Genomic DNA, 15,535 nt, shown 5'->3' with positions numbered 1-15,535 from the left:
GTACACAAATGAATTCCTCTATGAGCGATAGCAAAAGACGCAATTCACATTAAGCAAGCCGGCGACGCTTGAAACCCCCTCCGTGGTCTCTGGGTGCATCGTCGTCGGCCAGAGCTCGACGCTCCATAGGCATTTCTTTCCTTTCTTTCGCGGCGGTCTTCTTTCGTCTCCTCTCAAGTGCCTTTGTGCGGTCTTTGGAGTTCATAGTCTCGTACTTCTGAAGCAGGACCTGCTTCTTAAGCTCCGACTTCTTCATGTAGTACGGGGTGCTCTTCTTTCCTTCGCGGATGAGCTGCTTCTCCTTCTTCTTGTGATCGGCCAAGATATCCCTCTCTCGCTTTCTGTTCTCCATTGCACGGAGTCGATCCTGAGTCGATCGAATCTCTCGCTTCAAGGCTTCCTTCTGGACAGGATTCTTCGTCTTGGCGTACTGTGCCTTCAGCTCTTTGAGCTCATCTGCACGGTACTCGTCGAGGAAGGCATAGGCGTCCTTGACACCCTGAGTATTTCCCCGACCACCCTGGCTGGTCACAGTCGGGTCAAAGCGTGGATCTCGGGATTTGGGTATGCTCGGGGGCTCGACGACCGTGCGCTTGCGAGAAACGGCGTACTTGGAAGATTGCACCATGGGCGCGTGTTTGGAAGAGCGAGAAGGCTTCTCCGAATCCTTCGACTTTGGCAATGCTTGCCGTTTCTGCTCCCGAGCTTCGCGGATTCGAGCTCGAATATCGTCGAGGGGGGACGGCGCTGCAGTGGCTTCATCTGTACTCCTGGCGGCGGCCTTTGCGGCACGTTTCGCTTTCGGACCTAGGGATGCTTGCGCTTTGGCTAACGCGCCAAATGAAATGCTACCAAGAGAGGCCTGGACATCATCCTCGGGGGCATCGCCGTCGCTCTCGCTATCGTCTGAACCGTCATCCTCTGAAGCGTCGGAGACTTTGTCTGACTGTGTTATGGGTCAGCGATTCGTGGGATTTGATGCTACGGCGTTGAGGATACCAACCAGATCATCATTGTCGACATCGTCCTCATCGAGAGAACCGTCGCTGGCGTTGTCGGAGTCCGAGTGGTCCGATGGTGCAAGGTCACTAGCCTCCTCGGAACCGGGACCGTCTGAGTAAACCTCTTCGTCTTCCTCGGGAAGCGCCCGCACCCGGCGATTGAGAAGATCTGATATGGCCATTTTGGTTTGTGCGAAGAATAAAGAACTGGGTATTAGTGATAGTGATAAGAAAATCCAACTTTTGCCGTATGGCGGTGAAGATGCGATGCGGAGCAGGAAAAAAAAAAAAAAAAAAGAATGGCTCCAATTCTGCCGGAATTTGGGGGGCGGTCGTCAAGGCGGCTCGTCGGTGATTGGTTTGTGGGGAAACTGATCGCGATTTTTCCCCTGGTCCGTCCGCATCGCGACGGAATGATTGATTGCTCCGCCCATCGCTGGCCACTCTACACCTCGCTCGCTCGCTCGCTCGCTCACTCACTCTCCTTTGCCATATTTGCTCTTACTGCAGTCTCTACTGTGCCCATGCAAGTTACTAACCGGCATCTCCATGCTAGCCCCAAGGCCAGCTCCCTCTGAATACGTCAAGCTCGATCGAATGTTTCGAAGCGGGGTCGTCTGTGTATGCATGGCCTGACAAGCATTAACCGTTCTTTAACTACTTTCGCTGACGATATTGTACAGATTTCGCAACCCAGTCTCATTCTCACTTCTCGAGTCCGGCTCTCATCTCTCCCGAGATTATACCATCGTTCATATCCATCGTATCTGTCTCGTGATAGCACATCGCGCTCTGAAATGGGGACTGAAGGTGGATTCGAGCGCGGCTCTAACGAGACCGGTTGGGGTGGTCCTCACAAGCCTTCCAACAATGCCAATTCCAACAACCCGGCTCCCTGGACACCCTACCATGGCCGCTGGAGCTCGAAGACTACACATGCAGACGAATCCGGCACGCAAACACCAGGTAACACATCGCAAGATCGACCACGAAGACACGGCCCACGAAGAAACAATAGACCAGCCGATAGACGACCAAAGCAACACCATGGGGCGATCGCGTCACCTCATAGGGCTGCGCCATTGCAGTCACTTCAGGGACAGGCTGCGACAAGCCATGCAGGTTCCATGGGCAATGTCAATACCACGAACCCGTCTTTCGTGTTTCCACCTGCACCGGGTGTGATGAATGCAAATGGCAGTACAATGCCTCCGCTGCCGTTTCTGATGCCGAATATACCAATGCCACAGGATTTCTTCACACAGAATATGCCAGAACAACAGCCATCCTTTCAACAGAACACGTCTTTTCAGCCACAGCAACAGTTTACACCCATGTTCAATTCTTCCTCATACCCTTCATTTAAGGTTCCGGCATCGTGGAATGATTTCACAAACTTTACGAGCCAGCTACTACCCATGCCACCTCCCCCCCTGATGAACATGGGGATGCCAAACCCATTGTTAGCGATGTCAATGCTCGACCCTCTCGCCTTTCGTACACCTTTCCAGCAGGAAGCAGCCCCTAATCAGGAGCAGCAGCAAGAGCAGCAGCAGCAGCAAGAGCAGTCGAATAAAGGTCAATATCCGTCTTGCAAGCCACTGACACCTCCATCTCCCACGGCGGAATATCTTCAGCAATCATCTCTTCCCCCGAAGCGAAACGAGTCTTCGAAACCCCTCCTCGTCATCCTTGACTTAAATGGCACTCTTGTCCACCGCAAACATCGTGGGTCTCCGCCCTCTTTCGTTGAACGCGCCGGCCTGAACCGTTTCCGCCAGGGTCTCCTGGAAAAGTACAAGGTCATGGTCTGGTCGAGCTCGCAACCCTTCACGGTCTCAAACCTCTGCCACAGAATCTTTCCGGGCAAGAGCCGAAAACAGCTTGTCGCCGAATGGGGCCGCGACAAATTCCCGCTCACGGGCTTGCAGTACAAGTCCAAAACCCAGGTTTACAAGACTTTGGATACTGTCTGGCGCGATCCGTCCATCCAGGCGTCGTATCCCAGGTTCCGCGGGAAGGAATCCCAACCGGCGGAGATACCGCGGTGGGATCAGACCAACACCATCCTCATCGACGACAGCAAGCTCAAAGCCATCTCGGAGCCGTACAACATCCTGGAGATTCCCGAATTCACAGGCGACCGGGGTCCGGGCGACAACCAAACCCTCACCAGAGTGCTGCTGCTGCTGGAGGAATTGTCCAGGTATGACGATGTCAGCCAGGCGTTGCATCTTTGGAGCACGACGCTGGCGGAGACCGGCCAGACGTGCATCCTCGACATCTTGCGCACCCTCCCGCGAAGCCAACCGCAGGTACCCAAGGAACCTGGGTCGCCCCGCGACGAGGTTGCAAAAGCCCGCGCCGAGCGTCGCAGAGCCCGCAAGCAGGAGAAGAAAGCCGCCCGAGCTTCTGCGGCGGCGAGCGCGACTTTCTTCACAGCCCAAGCCCCAGCCTTAGCCCCAACAGCCCGCTCCCCGTCCCCCGCCACATCCCTCGATTCCGAGCACCATTCCCTCTCCCCGGATACATCCGTCCGGTCCGATACTCAAAACGATCTTCTCGATAAACTAGAGGCATCGCTCAACCGTCACGATTAATCCCGAAAGGAGGTGGGGTGTTGGTTGTATGGCTCATCTGTTCATCAAAACTAGACGGTACTGTACATAAAGGCCGTTTCCGCTCTGTCCTGTCATCTCTGTATATGTACTTGCGAAGAGATATAGCGCGGTGTCCTGGAGTGTGTGTTTGGATGTCATTCGTCTGAAAACATTTGTGTCGCCTGTTTGATTTTAGACTATGCTAGATGATTACATAGAGAAAGAAGTGCATGGGAACTAAATCGATTGATCATATCTCATCTGCCTAGTTTGCAGATGCATGTTCAGTGGTTTTTCTTGAGGATCATCTAGTCTACCTTATACCCATCTAAATATTCGACTACTTCCTCTGGTTGAGTACGTATCTAGGCGTACAGGTGTTTAGTGTAGTGACTTTTTCTATCGATGGGCTTTATACAGTTTTTTTTTTCGGTACACCCCTTTGACCGCGGAGGAAGAACAAAAACAAAAGTCAATTAGATGCGGCTGGGTGAGATAGGCGCTTCGTTACACGTAGCTGGGTATGCACATAGTCGATCGAGTTTGCCCTCGGCGTGAGTGATGCGCCAACTGGTGAATCACTAGTAAATAAGAAAATCTAGGTCCCACCAAGTACAGAAACCTAGTTTGCATCGTTTAATACGACAGCATCTTGACAGATGGACAAGAATCAGGATGAGTGTATGCGAAAGAACAAAGCTTTGATGTTCATTGTTTTGAGCCTTGGCAGACTACTGTACTGCTATCATCCATGTAGAAATCATGAGCATGACATGACGCATGAAAAAGTGGGTAAAAAAGCTTTTGAGGTGAGTGAAGATTGAATCACAAAAACCAAGACCATCGGGGGGGGGAAGATGTCGGAGAAACAGTTGGGAGATTTAGGACGCGGAAAGAAAGTGAGTCACAGGGGGACGGCAGAATTGGTGTCCGTGCCTCACACTTTCTACCGGATGCCTTGGGCGGTTGCGAAGGGGGATGGGACATGGGAAGATTATGTTTTGTGCTCATCTACAAGGCTCACTCATCGCCAGGAGAATAAAGGAATAGGGGATATCATCATCATCAATGAGTCGGCACTAAGGCACAGCTACAACAACCTGAAGTGGGTGCACTAGCTTATTTGAAGACGTGGCCGTCAACGCAGGGGTACTCCTTGCCGTCAATGACGACGGGGACATCCCAGGCCCACATGTCCTCAACGAGCTTGCGGTCAGCCTCGTTGGTGTGGTCGAGCTTGACGAACTCGTAGCTCTCCCAGTCGGGGGCGACCTCGAAAGCGGGCTTGAAGTCCTGGCCACGGACAAGGAAGACACCGCGGATGACGCAGTCGTAGTTGGCACCATAGACCTGCTGGGAACCGAAGAGGTACTTGCGGGAAGCCTCAAGACGGTTGTGGAAACCACCGATCAGGTTGTTGGCCATGAAGGTAAGCTTGAGCTCGTTGTCGTACTTGTAGTTGACGGACCACAGAGAGAACTCCTCGGGCTTGTAGTTGGCCCAGAACCAGGGCAGAGCAACGGGACGGGTGTCCTCGTTGGAGTAGGTGCGCTTCAGCTCGTCAAGGACGAACTCGGGACGACCAAGAGCCTCGAGAGGGTGCTTGGCCTTCTTCTCCTCAGCGGGCTTCTCCTCAGCGGGAGCGGCGGCAGCGGCAGCGGGGGCAGGAGCAGCCTTGGGCTTCTCCTCCTTTTTGGGGGGAGTGTACTTGATGGCCTCCTCAACGAAGACGGGGTTCTCGACAACAGCCTTGAAGGCGGGCTGGCTGATGATGGTGTTGTACCACCGGAGGAAGGGGACGTGCTCGTCACGGAACTTCTTGTCCAAGACGGTGGAGAAGAGACGGGTGCAGAGAGCGGCGACGAAGAAATCAGCCAGGGAGATACGCTCACCAACCAGATAGGTGTTGGCAGTGAGGTAGGAGTTGAGAACGCCAGCGTTCTTCAGGGCGAGCTTGGAAGCATCCTCAACGTTCTTCTTGTTGTAAGGGTCGAGGCCGAGAAGGGGGCGGAACCAGCCAGCGAAGCGGGGCATAAGCTCAGCGTTGGCGAAGGACAACCAACGGAGGATGGAAGCATAGTCCTGCTTGGTCTTACCCAAAAGGGTGGTCTTCTCGTTCTGGGAAGTCACTTGAGGCAAGTTAGTTTGCAAAACTTCAAGGACAGTCAAGTGACAAATAGATAATCAACCCGAAGAGGGGTAACAATTGATCAGAGTTAAACGTTATCAACACAGTTTGTTTTTTTTACCATTCTGACAGGGATAACTAATAGATGAATCTCATCATGTCGAGGATGGGGGTGAAAAGCATGCAGATAGGGGGAAAAAAACCATCGAAACGTACCATAGACGGCGATGGCAATGACCTCGGACAGAGTGTAGCCGTTGGCACCCTCAAAGGCAGGGATCTTGCCGAGGGGCTGGATGCGGCGGTACTCCTCAGACTGGTTGAAAGCAGCAGCAGAGTTAGGCTCAGTCTTGACAAGCTCCAGCTCGACGTCGTTAGCCTTAGCGGCAACGAGGACGGCGATGGTGCGAGCGTTCTCCTATTCATCATCATGTTAGCTGCAGGGTTTTCGTTGATCGGAAGAGCTGCGCATGGAACATACAAGAGAACCGTAGAGCTTTCCGAAGGCCATTGCGAGGGATGTGTGGGATGAGGAAGAGAAAAGGAGAGAGAGGGAGGGGAGGGGAAGAGGAGAGAAAAAAAGGAATGAGGGGAAGAAGAAAATGGATGGTGAAATTTGTGCGAATCAAAGAGCATCGGGACCGGAGGAATGATTCCTGCGTCCACGTGACCTCGAATCTGGAAAAACCTCAGGAAATGCCCGCAACACCCCAACACCGCCAAAAGCGATTGTTTCCGCCCCGAGCAGGAAACAATCACTCACTCACTCACTCACTCACTCACTCACTCACCGCGCACTCTCCTCCGGCGAACCCGCTCCGCGTGTCGCTCCCCCCCCGAAAAATCCATCCCCGGCAGGCGTCGAACACCTCTTCCTCCAGGCTTCCGTCAGCCGTCTCGCCGCACAATGGCCTGGCAGAATCCCAATGGTCTTGTGCAGGCTATGCACTCCATCCGTCAAGCAGCTCCTCTTCGGCCTGTTCTCCAGCGCTCCGTGATCTCCAGATCGCCCATATGGTCGAGCTCGACGACGACCAGCCTCCCCAAGAACCTCAATGGCAAGCGAACATACGCCACTGAAGAGACTCCCACTTCATTCACGGCCGCTCCTCCTCTTGACTTCAAGGATCCCAGAATCAGACCTGCTCGGCTTGTGCCCGCGTCTCCGTCCTACTTCTCCGGCAACCCCAAGTTCATCGATCATTTATTGAATCTGGAAGGCATTCTCGCCGCAAATGCCAATCTGCCAACCGTGGAGAACAGCCAGGCGCCTCGGATGGCGTGGCTTAAACTACCGCAGTTTCGTGATTTTGTCGGGGAGCAAGTGCCGACCAAGAAGTACAAGGGCCTTCTCAAAATCCTGCAGCGTCTTAACCGAATTGATCCCGAGCTCATGCCGGAAAATGTTGGGCGGACGATAAAGCAGTTTGTTCGTCCGGGTAATCCGTACGCTAACAAACCTGCGCCGGCTACGGTGGATGAGATGGGTCGTGCTCGCGGCCGGGGCAAGCGCAAGTCTTCCTCGGCAGTGGCTTTCCTGGTTGAGGGCGATGGCGAGGTGAGGGTGAATGGAAAGACATTGGTCGAGGCCTTCCCTCGAGTACATGATCGCGAGAGTGCCACCTGGGCCCTCCGAAGTACGTCGCGGCTGGACAAGTATAATGTGTGGGCTCAAGTCCAGGGCGGAGGAACTACCGGGCAGGCAGAAGCCATCACACTGGCGGTTGCACGAGCGCTGCTGGTTCACGAGCCCGCTCTGAAGCCTGCGCTCCGCAAGGGTACGTATCCCTGCCGCCCACCACAACCATTCTTTACTGACCAATTGATCTTGCAGCCGGTGTCATCACGGTCGACGCCCGTCGCGTGGAGAGAAAGAAGCCCGGTCACGTCAAGGCGCGCAAGATGCCTACCTGGGTCAAGAGATGAAAGCGTGGTCGAGATCGGCCTCCTCTCGCGTGGGGGGAGGGGGCCTGGATCTTTTCTTTGTACTTCTACTTCCTTGCTGTATTATTCGATTTGGCCTTGTGATTTTTTCTCCACGAAAGTATATCCAGTATTGCAAGCATACTCACCAGGTGTCACGGAAGTCGTTTCAGGACACGACACGGCATGTCTTCGGCGACCGGCATGTAACTATTGGCATAAAAGCAATAAACCGAATTTTGGTACAGACCCCGGTGTTACCGCAGCAGAAAGACGAGCTTGGGATTGGATCAGGCAGACATGCGCCATTTACTAAGATCACTGCCGGCGATCAAGGGTTTGTCCCACTCTGCGCCAAATTGAATCCAATCCCCTAACAGGAAGATTGCATTCGGCCGTAGGCTAAGATCGCCAGACACAGAGTTCGGAGAAGTCAACTCCTTCACTGAAGAAGCAACAGATCCTCAACCAAGCACCTTGTGGTCCCGGAAGTGAGACGGTAAATTGTTCTGAAACAACCAGCAAGTTGCAGAACAGTCATGTCTCTCATCGTGTTTCGCAAGTGTATTGCGTTTCGACCATTGCATTCGGCCTGATGATGCCAGCTAGGGTTCTGTGGCACCATGAGCTCGAACGGACGGGGCAGTCTCCGTTGCCGAACAGAAATTTCAGAAATTGGTCAGTCGGCGATCAGTCGGTGACTTTTTGGAAAGAACAGGTTCGTGGACTAGAGGCAGCGGATGGTTCCTCTCCGCGAGCTCAAACAGTCTACCGACTTGCGTTCGCTATACAGCGCGATACCCATCTACTTGACTCATGCGATGCGCCCACGAGACTCGCAGTAACCACAGACAAGAGGACACGATTTGGAGACAACACAAACCATCCGATGGGAACCGTCATCCGTCATCAGTCATCAGCTCCATTGGGAATTCTCCGCCCACCTGCTGCGGGTGAAGGCCTCGACAGCCAAATCAGAACCTTCTTGCCTGCTCTGACACCCACGTCGCCATGGCCATCGTCATCTCATGGCTCGGAATGACGACCATTGGACGCTGGGTGAGAGACAAAGTGGTCATCCTAGTGTGGCTGAAGAGACTGCCAAGGCCCTCATTAGACCAATTGGAGATGGTGGGAAGAGAGAAAATTGACAGGTAGGAAAGGGTAGAGAGTGTGGACACGGTGGAGATAGGAAGGGAGAATCATGATTGACTGATGCAGGAGAAGAGAAAGGATGGAGTAGAGGTCTAATTGTAACTGGAATAGTGTTTGTAGTATGCCCAGTGCCACCAGGTGAAGATAGCAGGCTGTTTCATACTGACTGGAAAGGGACGGTAGGAAAAAAAGGCCGGGGAGAGCTGGTACTTCAGAGGTACTTCATAGGTATCCTCTCTTTGTATCTTCTTCACAAGTCCTCAGGAAGTACTAACTTATATTGTACTTGGTACATTTTGAAGGTACTCCTTTGAAAGCAGTATGCAGCATGCTGAATGACAGGACGCTCAGATCCACAATCGGCACAAGCACCGGCTGTCTGGACCGGCACGAGGCCTGCATGCTCTTTCTAGTCTATCACTTTTGATAATCGACCGTGACGAGGAAGAAGGAGGGGTGAGGCTTTCTCCGCCTCACTTCTCCTTCCTTTCTCTTCTCACCCTCACCCTCTCTCCCTCTCTCTCTCCGGAGATCGTCCAATACCTCACTCACTTCGACAATTTGGAATTTCGTCATCACGGACTGTGACTTCCGGCCCCGAATTTGGCACTATCTGTCTAGCCCTAATAAAAGTCGTCTCTCTTTAGGTGATCGTCACGTCATACTACTACGTACATAGTACCTTACCCATTGAACTCATCAAATTCATCGCGGACCACCCCTGACGAGACTCCGTCCTTCGGATGATAAGTCCCCGAAGTGCAAACGGTGCAAATCCGAAGGGATTGATTGAGGGAATGAAGACAAGGAAGAAAGAAAGCAGGCAAGCAAGCACGAACGAGCAAGAAGAAAGCAAGAGAGGACCGAGCGGGCTCCACCTGCGAGCAACTCCGAGAAGGCTGCTTTATCTTGTCTCGATGGGCGCGATGCCGATCCCCCTGGCTACCATAAGCATCGCCTCCATTGGCTGCTTCTTTAGTGCACGACCTTCCCAGCACGCTGGAAGGTGTGCGACTCGGCGGCTTAGCCAAGCACCACAAGTAACTACCGTACTCCGTACACTAACTAACTAACTAACTACTACCTTAGTTAGTGACTACCTTACCTAGTAGGTACAGTTTGCCAGGTGGTACGGTACCTACCATACCTACCTGTACCCAGTAGTTAGGACAGGTATAGTACAACAAGTACAGTACATTGATGACCCTTCTTAGATAGGGACTTTTAAACTCGGCGCTGTGTTGGTAATTGTCAGTCTTAGACCTCATGTCGAACTTGGGAATTGCGGCTAATCTAGGTCATCTTGGATAGTTGCAGACATTACAAACCAAAGTCTGACACCTCGAAATTTCCCTATCATCCAAGATCTTGGGTTGGACCAGATCGCCTGTGAGCGCATGGTCCCTCCCTCTCTTGTCCATATGGGATCGGCCTCCGTCCATCAGCTCAATCCTTCGACTCTCTGTGGTCAATCCGGGCAGCAGCCGATCCACCTCCCAGGTCCCCGGTATCCTTGCGTCCCAGAAAGCGGTTCTTCCCGTGGTTCTAGTATACTATACCTTTCCTTTTTCCTTGTAAGTCTGACTGACGGTCCATCGCAAGTGTATTTCATGAGACTGGACCCCGGCTCTATTGCCTCACTCATTCTTTATCCGATTTAGCCCGGCATGTCTCGCCTTGTTCCTTCGGTATCTACTCCTTCCGTTCGATCGGGATTTTCCACAACCTTGGTTGGCTCTTTGGCACTCCAACCACCGCCTCACGGACGGACATACATTGGAGCCTGGTGGATGGTTCCTGGAATGGTGTGGTGCATGGACCCAGGACGATCACCGAAATAGCGTTTCGGGAGGGCTTAACTCTAAGGCCCTCGGGGAAGTCGGCTCAGGGCAGCGGGAAAAAAAATAAAAAAAAGTAAGAAGTTCAGAACGGATCCTTCCAATTGCAATTATTTGGAATGATTGATGGATGGGGCTCAGCTAAAAACAATTCTAGCGATCAGACTAGTCCCAGCGACAGTCTTCATTGGGCCTGCTACCAACTCTGGGTGTCTGGATCCGGGTGATTAACCTTATCGGATTCTTGGAGAAAGTGCCATGATGGCTGCTGCTGCTGCTGCTGCTACTACTACTGCACCTGCACCTGCAAGATCGAGGAAATGTCTAGGCATTGTTAGTACCGCACAGAGTACTTTTTGTTTTTCTTTCATTCCTTTTGGGATCGATTTATTATTATTTTCCACTCAGAAGTCCCAAATAGCCCCGCCTCGTGTCTGAATTATCCCCGTCACGATCCCTTTGGGCTGGCAGGGAGCCCACGAATCACACGGCGCCTGGCCCTTTTTTTAATCGGTTCCATTATTGTTCTCCCATGTCATAAAATCTGATGGATCGGAATCAGCTACCCCTCTTGGGCGTCATCATATCCACTCTGCTTGCCTCCGTCAGCCGCCCTCATGGTCCTGAAAGCCCGTAATGCACGCCTTGGACTACCCAGAGTCCCGACGGATTGGTCGACAGAAGAAATGACTGATGATCAGCTGGCTGGTAGTCAGCCCCCGTCCCCCCCCCCGGTAGTGCGTCTACCGAGACCATTGTATGCGCCTGTATCTAGTGTGTACCGTCGACATGGGTTTGGGCTTCTTGGTGGAGCGAGGAAGTGGCTGAGGGTTTCAAGGGGGCTCGATCGATGTTCATCGTGGGGAGTAGATTGGGCTCTCAACAATAATCTATACGTGACTCTGGGTAGCACTCGTCAATCTAGTTCTGAGGCGAGGTTCGAGAAGGGAATCGAACAACTTGCTCGATCATTCTTTCGCACAAATCTAAATCTCATCTCTTCATGCAGTTGGTCATCATAATAGGCCAGAAAATACCTAGAAAGGCCCCCGGGGAAGCAATTTTTAAGTCTAGGGAAATGTGAAAAAAAGAAACTGGTAAAATTCGAACTTGAACAATCCCGGAAGGGTGAAATGGTCTCCATTATCAGTCCTAGCTAGTAGTTTGATTGACCTGACTGACTGATTGATTGATTGATTGATTGATTGCCTACTTGACTGATTGATGGATGGGATAGATGCTACTAGACAACAGGCTCTCTGCTCATCATTTCTTTTTCTCTCTTTCTCCATCTGCCAATTCTTGTCCCCCCCCCTTCCGTCCAGTGAGTTTTCCAGCTTTCCCTTCCTTTCTCTTTAGTGTCATTTGTTTTCTTCCTCGTTTCTCGCGCTTCGTGGATCGGTGACGATATTCTTCCTCCCTTCCCCTTCGCGAGGATCATTCTTTTTCTTGCTTGTTTTTTTTCCTATTCTTATTTTTTATTTTTATTTTTTTTTAATTCAGCTTTTTTCTTCTTTTCACTTCCCGATTCCTGCTTTTTCAATTTTCTTGGATACTTCTCTCCGATCATCCTCTCCGCTCCCCACCGCAGGCGCAAGAGAAGCCCGAGCAGAAACCTGATACAGGCGCTCGCTACGCCCGTTCCATTGTTCACAACATGCTGCTAACCTGAACCCGAACGACCTGAATCACTCGGCCCCCAGAGGACTTTTTGATGAGTCTCAGTGGATCAAGATTGTCCTTGCTATGGGGCTGATTCACAGGTTCCTCCAGCTACTGGGAACTGTACTATAAGTAATCCGTGCATCCCAGTCCTTTGCTTCCTCCGCTGCTGGTCCTCCCCCACTCTACAGCCCCTCCATTTCAGTAGCTGGGATCCGAAGCAAGCAAGCAAGCAAGCAAGCCACTGAGATTGACTCCCAATATCTACCTATCTTCCTTTGGGCTGCAAACAAAGGGGCCGTCACCACTCCATCTAACTTCATTGGTTCTACTTCCACCCACCTCCTTCTCGAGTTATAATTCCCCTGCATCTTTCCACGCGGACCCTTCCTGCACTGCCATTCCTGCACGGTGCTTACTGCGGTTAAGGGTTTCGTTCTTCTTCTCGGGTGATCTTGCACTCTCGACCATACATATACATCTAGCCATAATATCACTGTCTGGCGGTGTGACTAAAGCATACATACTCTGCTTCCAACCAACCAGTTGGCGGAAGCGTCGTCTTCCCTCACAGGTGCGCAGGTGGTTTTCGAATAGTTTGATGATTGACATTGAACATAGCTGATTCGTAAATGGTTCCATCTAGATCGTGTGGGCTGGTTGTACCAGCGTCCCTGTGCGGAAGTGACACACCGTGGGGTCTCCGCGCGCTTACCTGCGAATCTTGTTGGCTTGAATCTCAACTCCCTGCCAGCAAATCAAAGCGACTACGCGCGCGAGATTGCAAGTGACGGTGACTCTGCTTCAAACTGAAAGAATAAAAAAACCCCCCCCAAAGGTCGATCTCTCGCCAAGCTGGACTCTTACGCAAGCCCGCCCTTGTCCCCGTCAGCGCATTGGTCCTTTGACCTCGATCCAGTGCGTCGGGGGATGGATGGCGATATCCTGCGCATGAAGCAGCATGATGTAAATGCCCGCTTTGCAACCAGAACCGGGATGTCCCGTCGTGGTGCAGCGGACCGGTTCAGACAGGCTGGGGCCCCATCAGCAGCACGTGGAGGTGATGCATCCTCGCACGCCACGGGGCGTCCCCGGATGTCCACCTACCTGGACTATGGATACACAGAGAGTCCCTTCCAGGGCGGTCCGTTGCAGGGGAACGAGTTGCAAACATACCCCCCGACGTTGCGCGACCAGCAACAGCGCCAGCAGCACCCGTCAGTGCACCAGCCTTTAGCTTCCTACGACTCCGAAATGGTATACGACCTCAGTGGACATCAGGGCCCAACCCAAGCCACGTACGAGGTGGTGCCACCACCATACTCGGCACGGCAATCTGCAGCGATGGAAGCCCTGTCCAGCCAGTTTGGTGTTCCACAATATTTCCCTCCAAATGAACCGACAGGCACTGGGGTTCCAGCAGTAGGGCCGCCTTACTTGCCGTCGACAGTCCCGCTTTCCGCTTATAATCCGCCGCCGCCAGGGGGCATGGGACGCTCGAGCGTAACGCACTTTTATCAAGCCAATATGGCCGGTTTGACCTCCATCGGCCCTGGCGAACGAATGGAGCAACAGCAGCAACAGCAGCAGCAGCAGCCTTCGCCCCCGCCGCCACCGCAACAACAACATCAACAACAACAACCGCAACAACCGCAACCACCACCATCGCAACAACCACAACAACAGCTCCAACAGATCCCACGGACGGACTTCCAATCAGCCAACGTGAGGGAAGTGTATGCACAATTTCAATGCGCGGTGCAAGGAACATTTGACAATACGCGCGCTGGCCGATTGGTGGAGGCCAGCCGATCACTCTTAGAAATCTCCGAATGGCTTGTGACTAATGCGCGGGAGCTCGGTATGTTTTCCTTTAGCGTCCAACCCAGCGGGTCTCGCCAGTCTAGACTCCACCTTCCTCTCTCCTGGACCGGTCCACGCCATGCATGTACTGCATAAGTAATTAGAATCACCTTGATAATCAAAGGTACATGGTCGTCTGCTGCTGGCATCAGCCCACGGAGAGGATAGGGTAGGGTGGGGCGGCTGAGCAAGTGCCCTTGCGGATTGTGAAACTGATGGTCAGCAATGTATAGGAGTGCTCCAAGATGAGCAGACATTCTACGCCGATCGACTACAACTCTGGAATGATTTCAATGTCTGCTGGCTTGCCCTCTGCCAAAAGCAAAAAGACATGGCCGAGGAACTGTTCCAGACAGGACGTCAGCCACCACAGACCAGTCTCCTCAGCAATGAAGCCATGGACAACCTGGGTAAAGAGCTGATCCAGCTATGCGATCGAATGGAACAGCATGGACTCGTCGATTATCAGCTTGGGATCTGGGAGGAAGAGATTCTCTCTGGTAAGTGTTTGCCAATCGAAACATCAATCGGAGACAAGAAGTTTAATTAATGATCGATGCGGCAGTCCTAGGCCAATGTCTCGATATTGTGGAAGACCGGCTCGACTTCTTCCGTTCGCACGCAGTAACTGTAGCCTCCCGGTGATCCACCAGGAAGCTCAAATCTCCTGAATGTCGCGGACCTCCACTAGCGAGTAGCGACATTGACCTGACACCTGAGACCGAGCTCGACTTAGGGCCCGCGTACTTTTGGGGAAGGCCCCTCTAATGCAGGTACTAAATTAGTTAGCTCCTGCCGGAGCGAGGCCGGGGCGACGAACTATCGATTGACAGTCTTACTGTCCGGCTCTCATGTCCTCCACCTTTTATGAGTACTTTCGACTTGCGGTCGGGCTCCATAAAATCTGGTCCCCGGGTAAGACCACCAATTTAATCCCTATTCCTTCGGGGTTGGTGGTTGACCTAGCCCCGCTGGCTCACTCCCAGAGGCTGAAGCCCACATGGATTTCTCGGAAATATTATCCTCATGCCTCCTTGTCAGGTACCAAGACCGATCAAACCCGACTATCTACAATGGTCCTTTTTTTTTGTCTAGGCCGACAGCAGTGGAAGAAAAAGCGCTGATTTACACGAACACGCAATTGCAAAATCACTTTTTTTGTTGTTCTGGCGTTCAGGGCTGAGGAGATACCACCGTCACGCAGCACACGGGTCACTTTTCTATTATGAAGTTAATGTTTCACATATAGGATGAACGATGGATGGATGAACGAACGAAAGGGGGAGCAGGCGCATTCGAAAATGCGGTTATAGATATTTATCCTCTCACATATTACTATACAGTACTCATCTCAACATAGCCACT

The 15,535-nt window shown here is 52.4% G+C and overlaps 6 protein-coding genes across 6 annotated transcripts; 4 read left to right on the top strand and 2 right to left on the bottom strand.

Moving 5' to 3' along the window:
- Positions 1-49: 49 nt before the first annotated feature.
- On the bottom strand, positions 50-1,183 carry rrp36 (putative pre-rRNA processing protein; the record flags this gene model as incomplete). The annotated part of the gene is made up of 2 exons (XM_025582873.1): positions 50-919; positions 1,004-1,183. The coding sequence occupies 2 exons, from the start codon at positions 1,181-1,183 to the stop codon at positions 50-52; spliced, it is 1,050 nt and encodes a 349-aa protein (XP_025439455.1).
- Positions 1,184-1,438: 255 nt separating this feature from the next.
- Positions 1,439-3,835, top strand: BO95DRAFT_395150 (NIF domain protein). The gene is made up of 2 exons (XM_025583712.1): positions 1,439-1,622; positions 1,685-3,835. The coding sequence occupies exons 1-2, from the start codon at positions 1,551-1,553 to the stop codon at positions 3,599-3,601; spliced, it is 1,989 nt and encodes a 662-aa protein (XP_025439454.1). The 5' UTR covers positions 1,439-1,550; the 3' UTR covers positions 3,602-3,835.
- Positions 3,836-4,720: 885 nt separating this feature from the next.
- On the bottom strand, positions 4,721-6,240 carry BO95DRAFT_466371 (putative translation elongation factor eEF-1 subunit gamma; the record flags this gene model as incomplete). The annotated part of the gene is made up of 3 exons (XM_025589208.1): positions 4,721-5,730; positions 5,946-6,147; positions 6,211-6,240. 3 exons carry the CDS (start codon positions 6,238-6,240, stop codon positions 4,721-4,723), a joined length of 1,242 nt encoding a protein of 413 aa, XP_025439453.1.
- A 215-nt stretch (positions 6,241-6,455) lies between these two features.
- On the top strand, positions 6,456-7,896 carry BO95DRAFT_445475 (mitochondrial 37S ribosomal protein uS9m). The gene is made up of 2 exons (XM_025587157.1): positions 6,456-7,507; positions 7,564-7,896. Exons 1-2 carry the CDS (start codon positions 6,637-6,639, stop codon positions 7,653-7,655), a joined length of 963 nt encoding a protein of 320 aa, XP_025439452.1. The 5' UTR covers positions 6,456-6,636; the 3' UTR covers positions 7,656-7,896.
- Positions 7,897-9,392: 1,496 nt separating this feature from the next.
- Positions 9,393-9,949, top strand: BO95DRAFT_217222 (uncharacterized protein). The gene has a single exon (XM_025581169.1). It carries the CDS (start codon positions 9,551-9,553, stop codon positions 9,878-9,880), a length of 330 nt encoding a protein of 109 aa, XP_025439451.1. The 5' UTR covers positions 9,393-9,550; the 3' UTR covers positions 9,881-9,949.
- Positions 9,950-12,939: 2,990 nt separating this feature from the next.
- BO95DRAFT_455402 (uncharacterized protein) lies at positions 12,940-14,815 on the top strand (the record flags this gene model as incomplete). Its single annotated transcript, XM_025588334.1, has 4 exons — positions 12,940-12,991; positions 13,146-14,168; positions 14,404-14,670; positions 14,736-14,815. The coding sequence occupies 4 exons, from the start codon at positions 12,940-12,942 to the stop codon at positions 14,813-14,815; spliced, it is 1,422 nt and encodes a 473-aa protein (XP_025439450.1).
- Positions 14,816-15,535: the final 720 nt, after the last annotated feature.

This window comes from Aspergillus brunneoviolaceus, assembly GCF_003184695.1.
Source record: "Aspergillus brunneoviolaceus CBS 621.78 unplaced genomic scaffold BO95scaffold_59, whole genome shotgun sequence".
Classification (NCBI taxonomy): Eukaryota; Fungi; Ascomycota; class Eurotiomycetes; order Eurotiales; family Aspergillaceae; genus Aspergillus; species Aspergillus brunneoviolaceus.
Note: the sequence above shows the minus strand (reverse complement) of the source record. Positions and strands in the feature narration are given on the sequence as shown.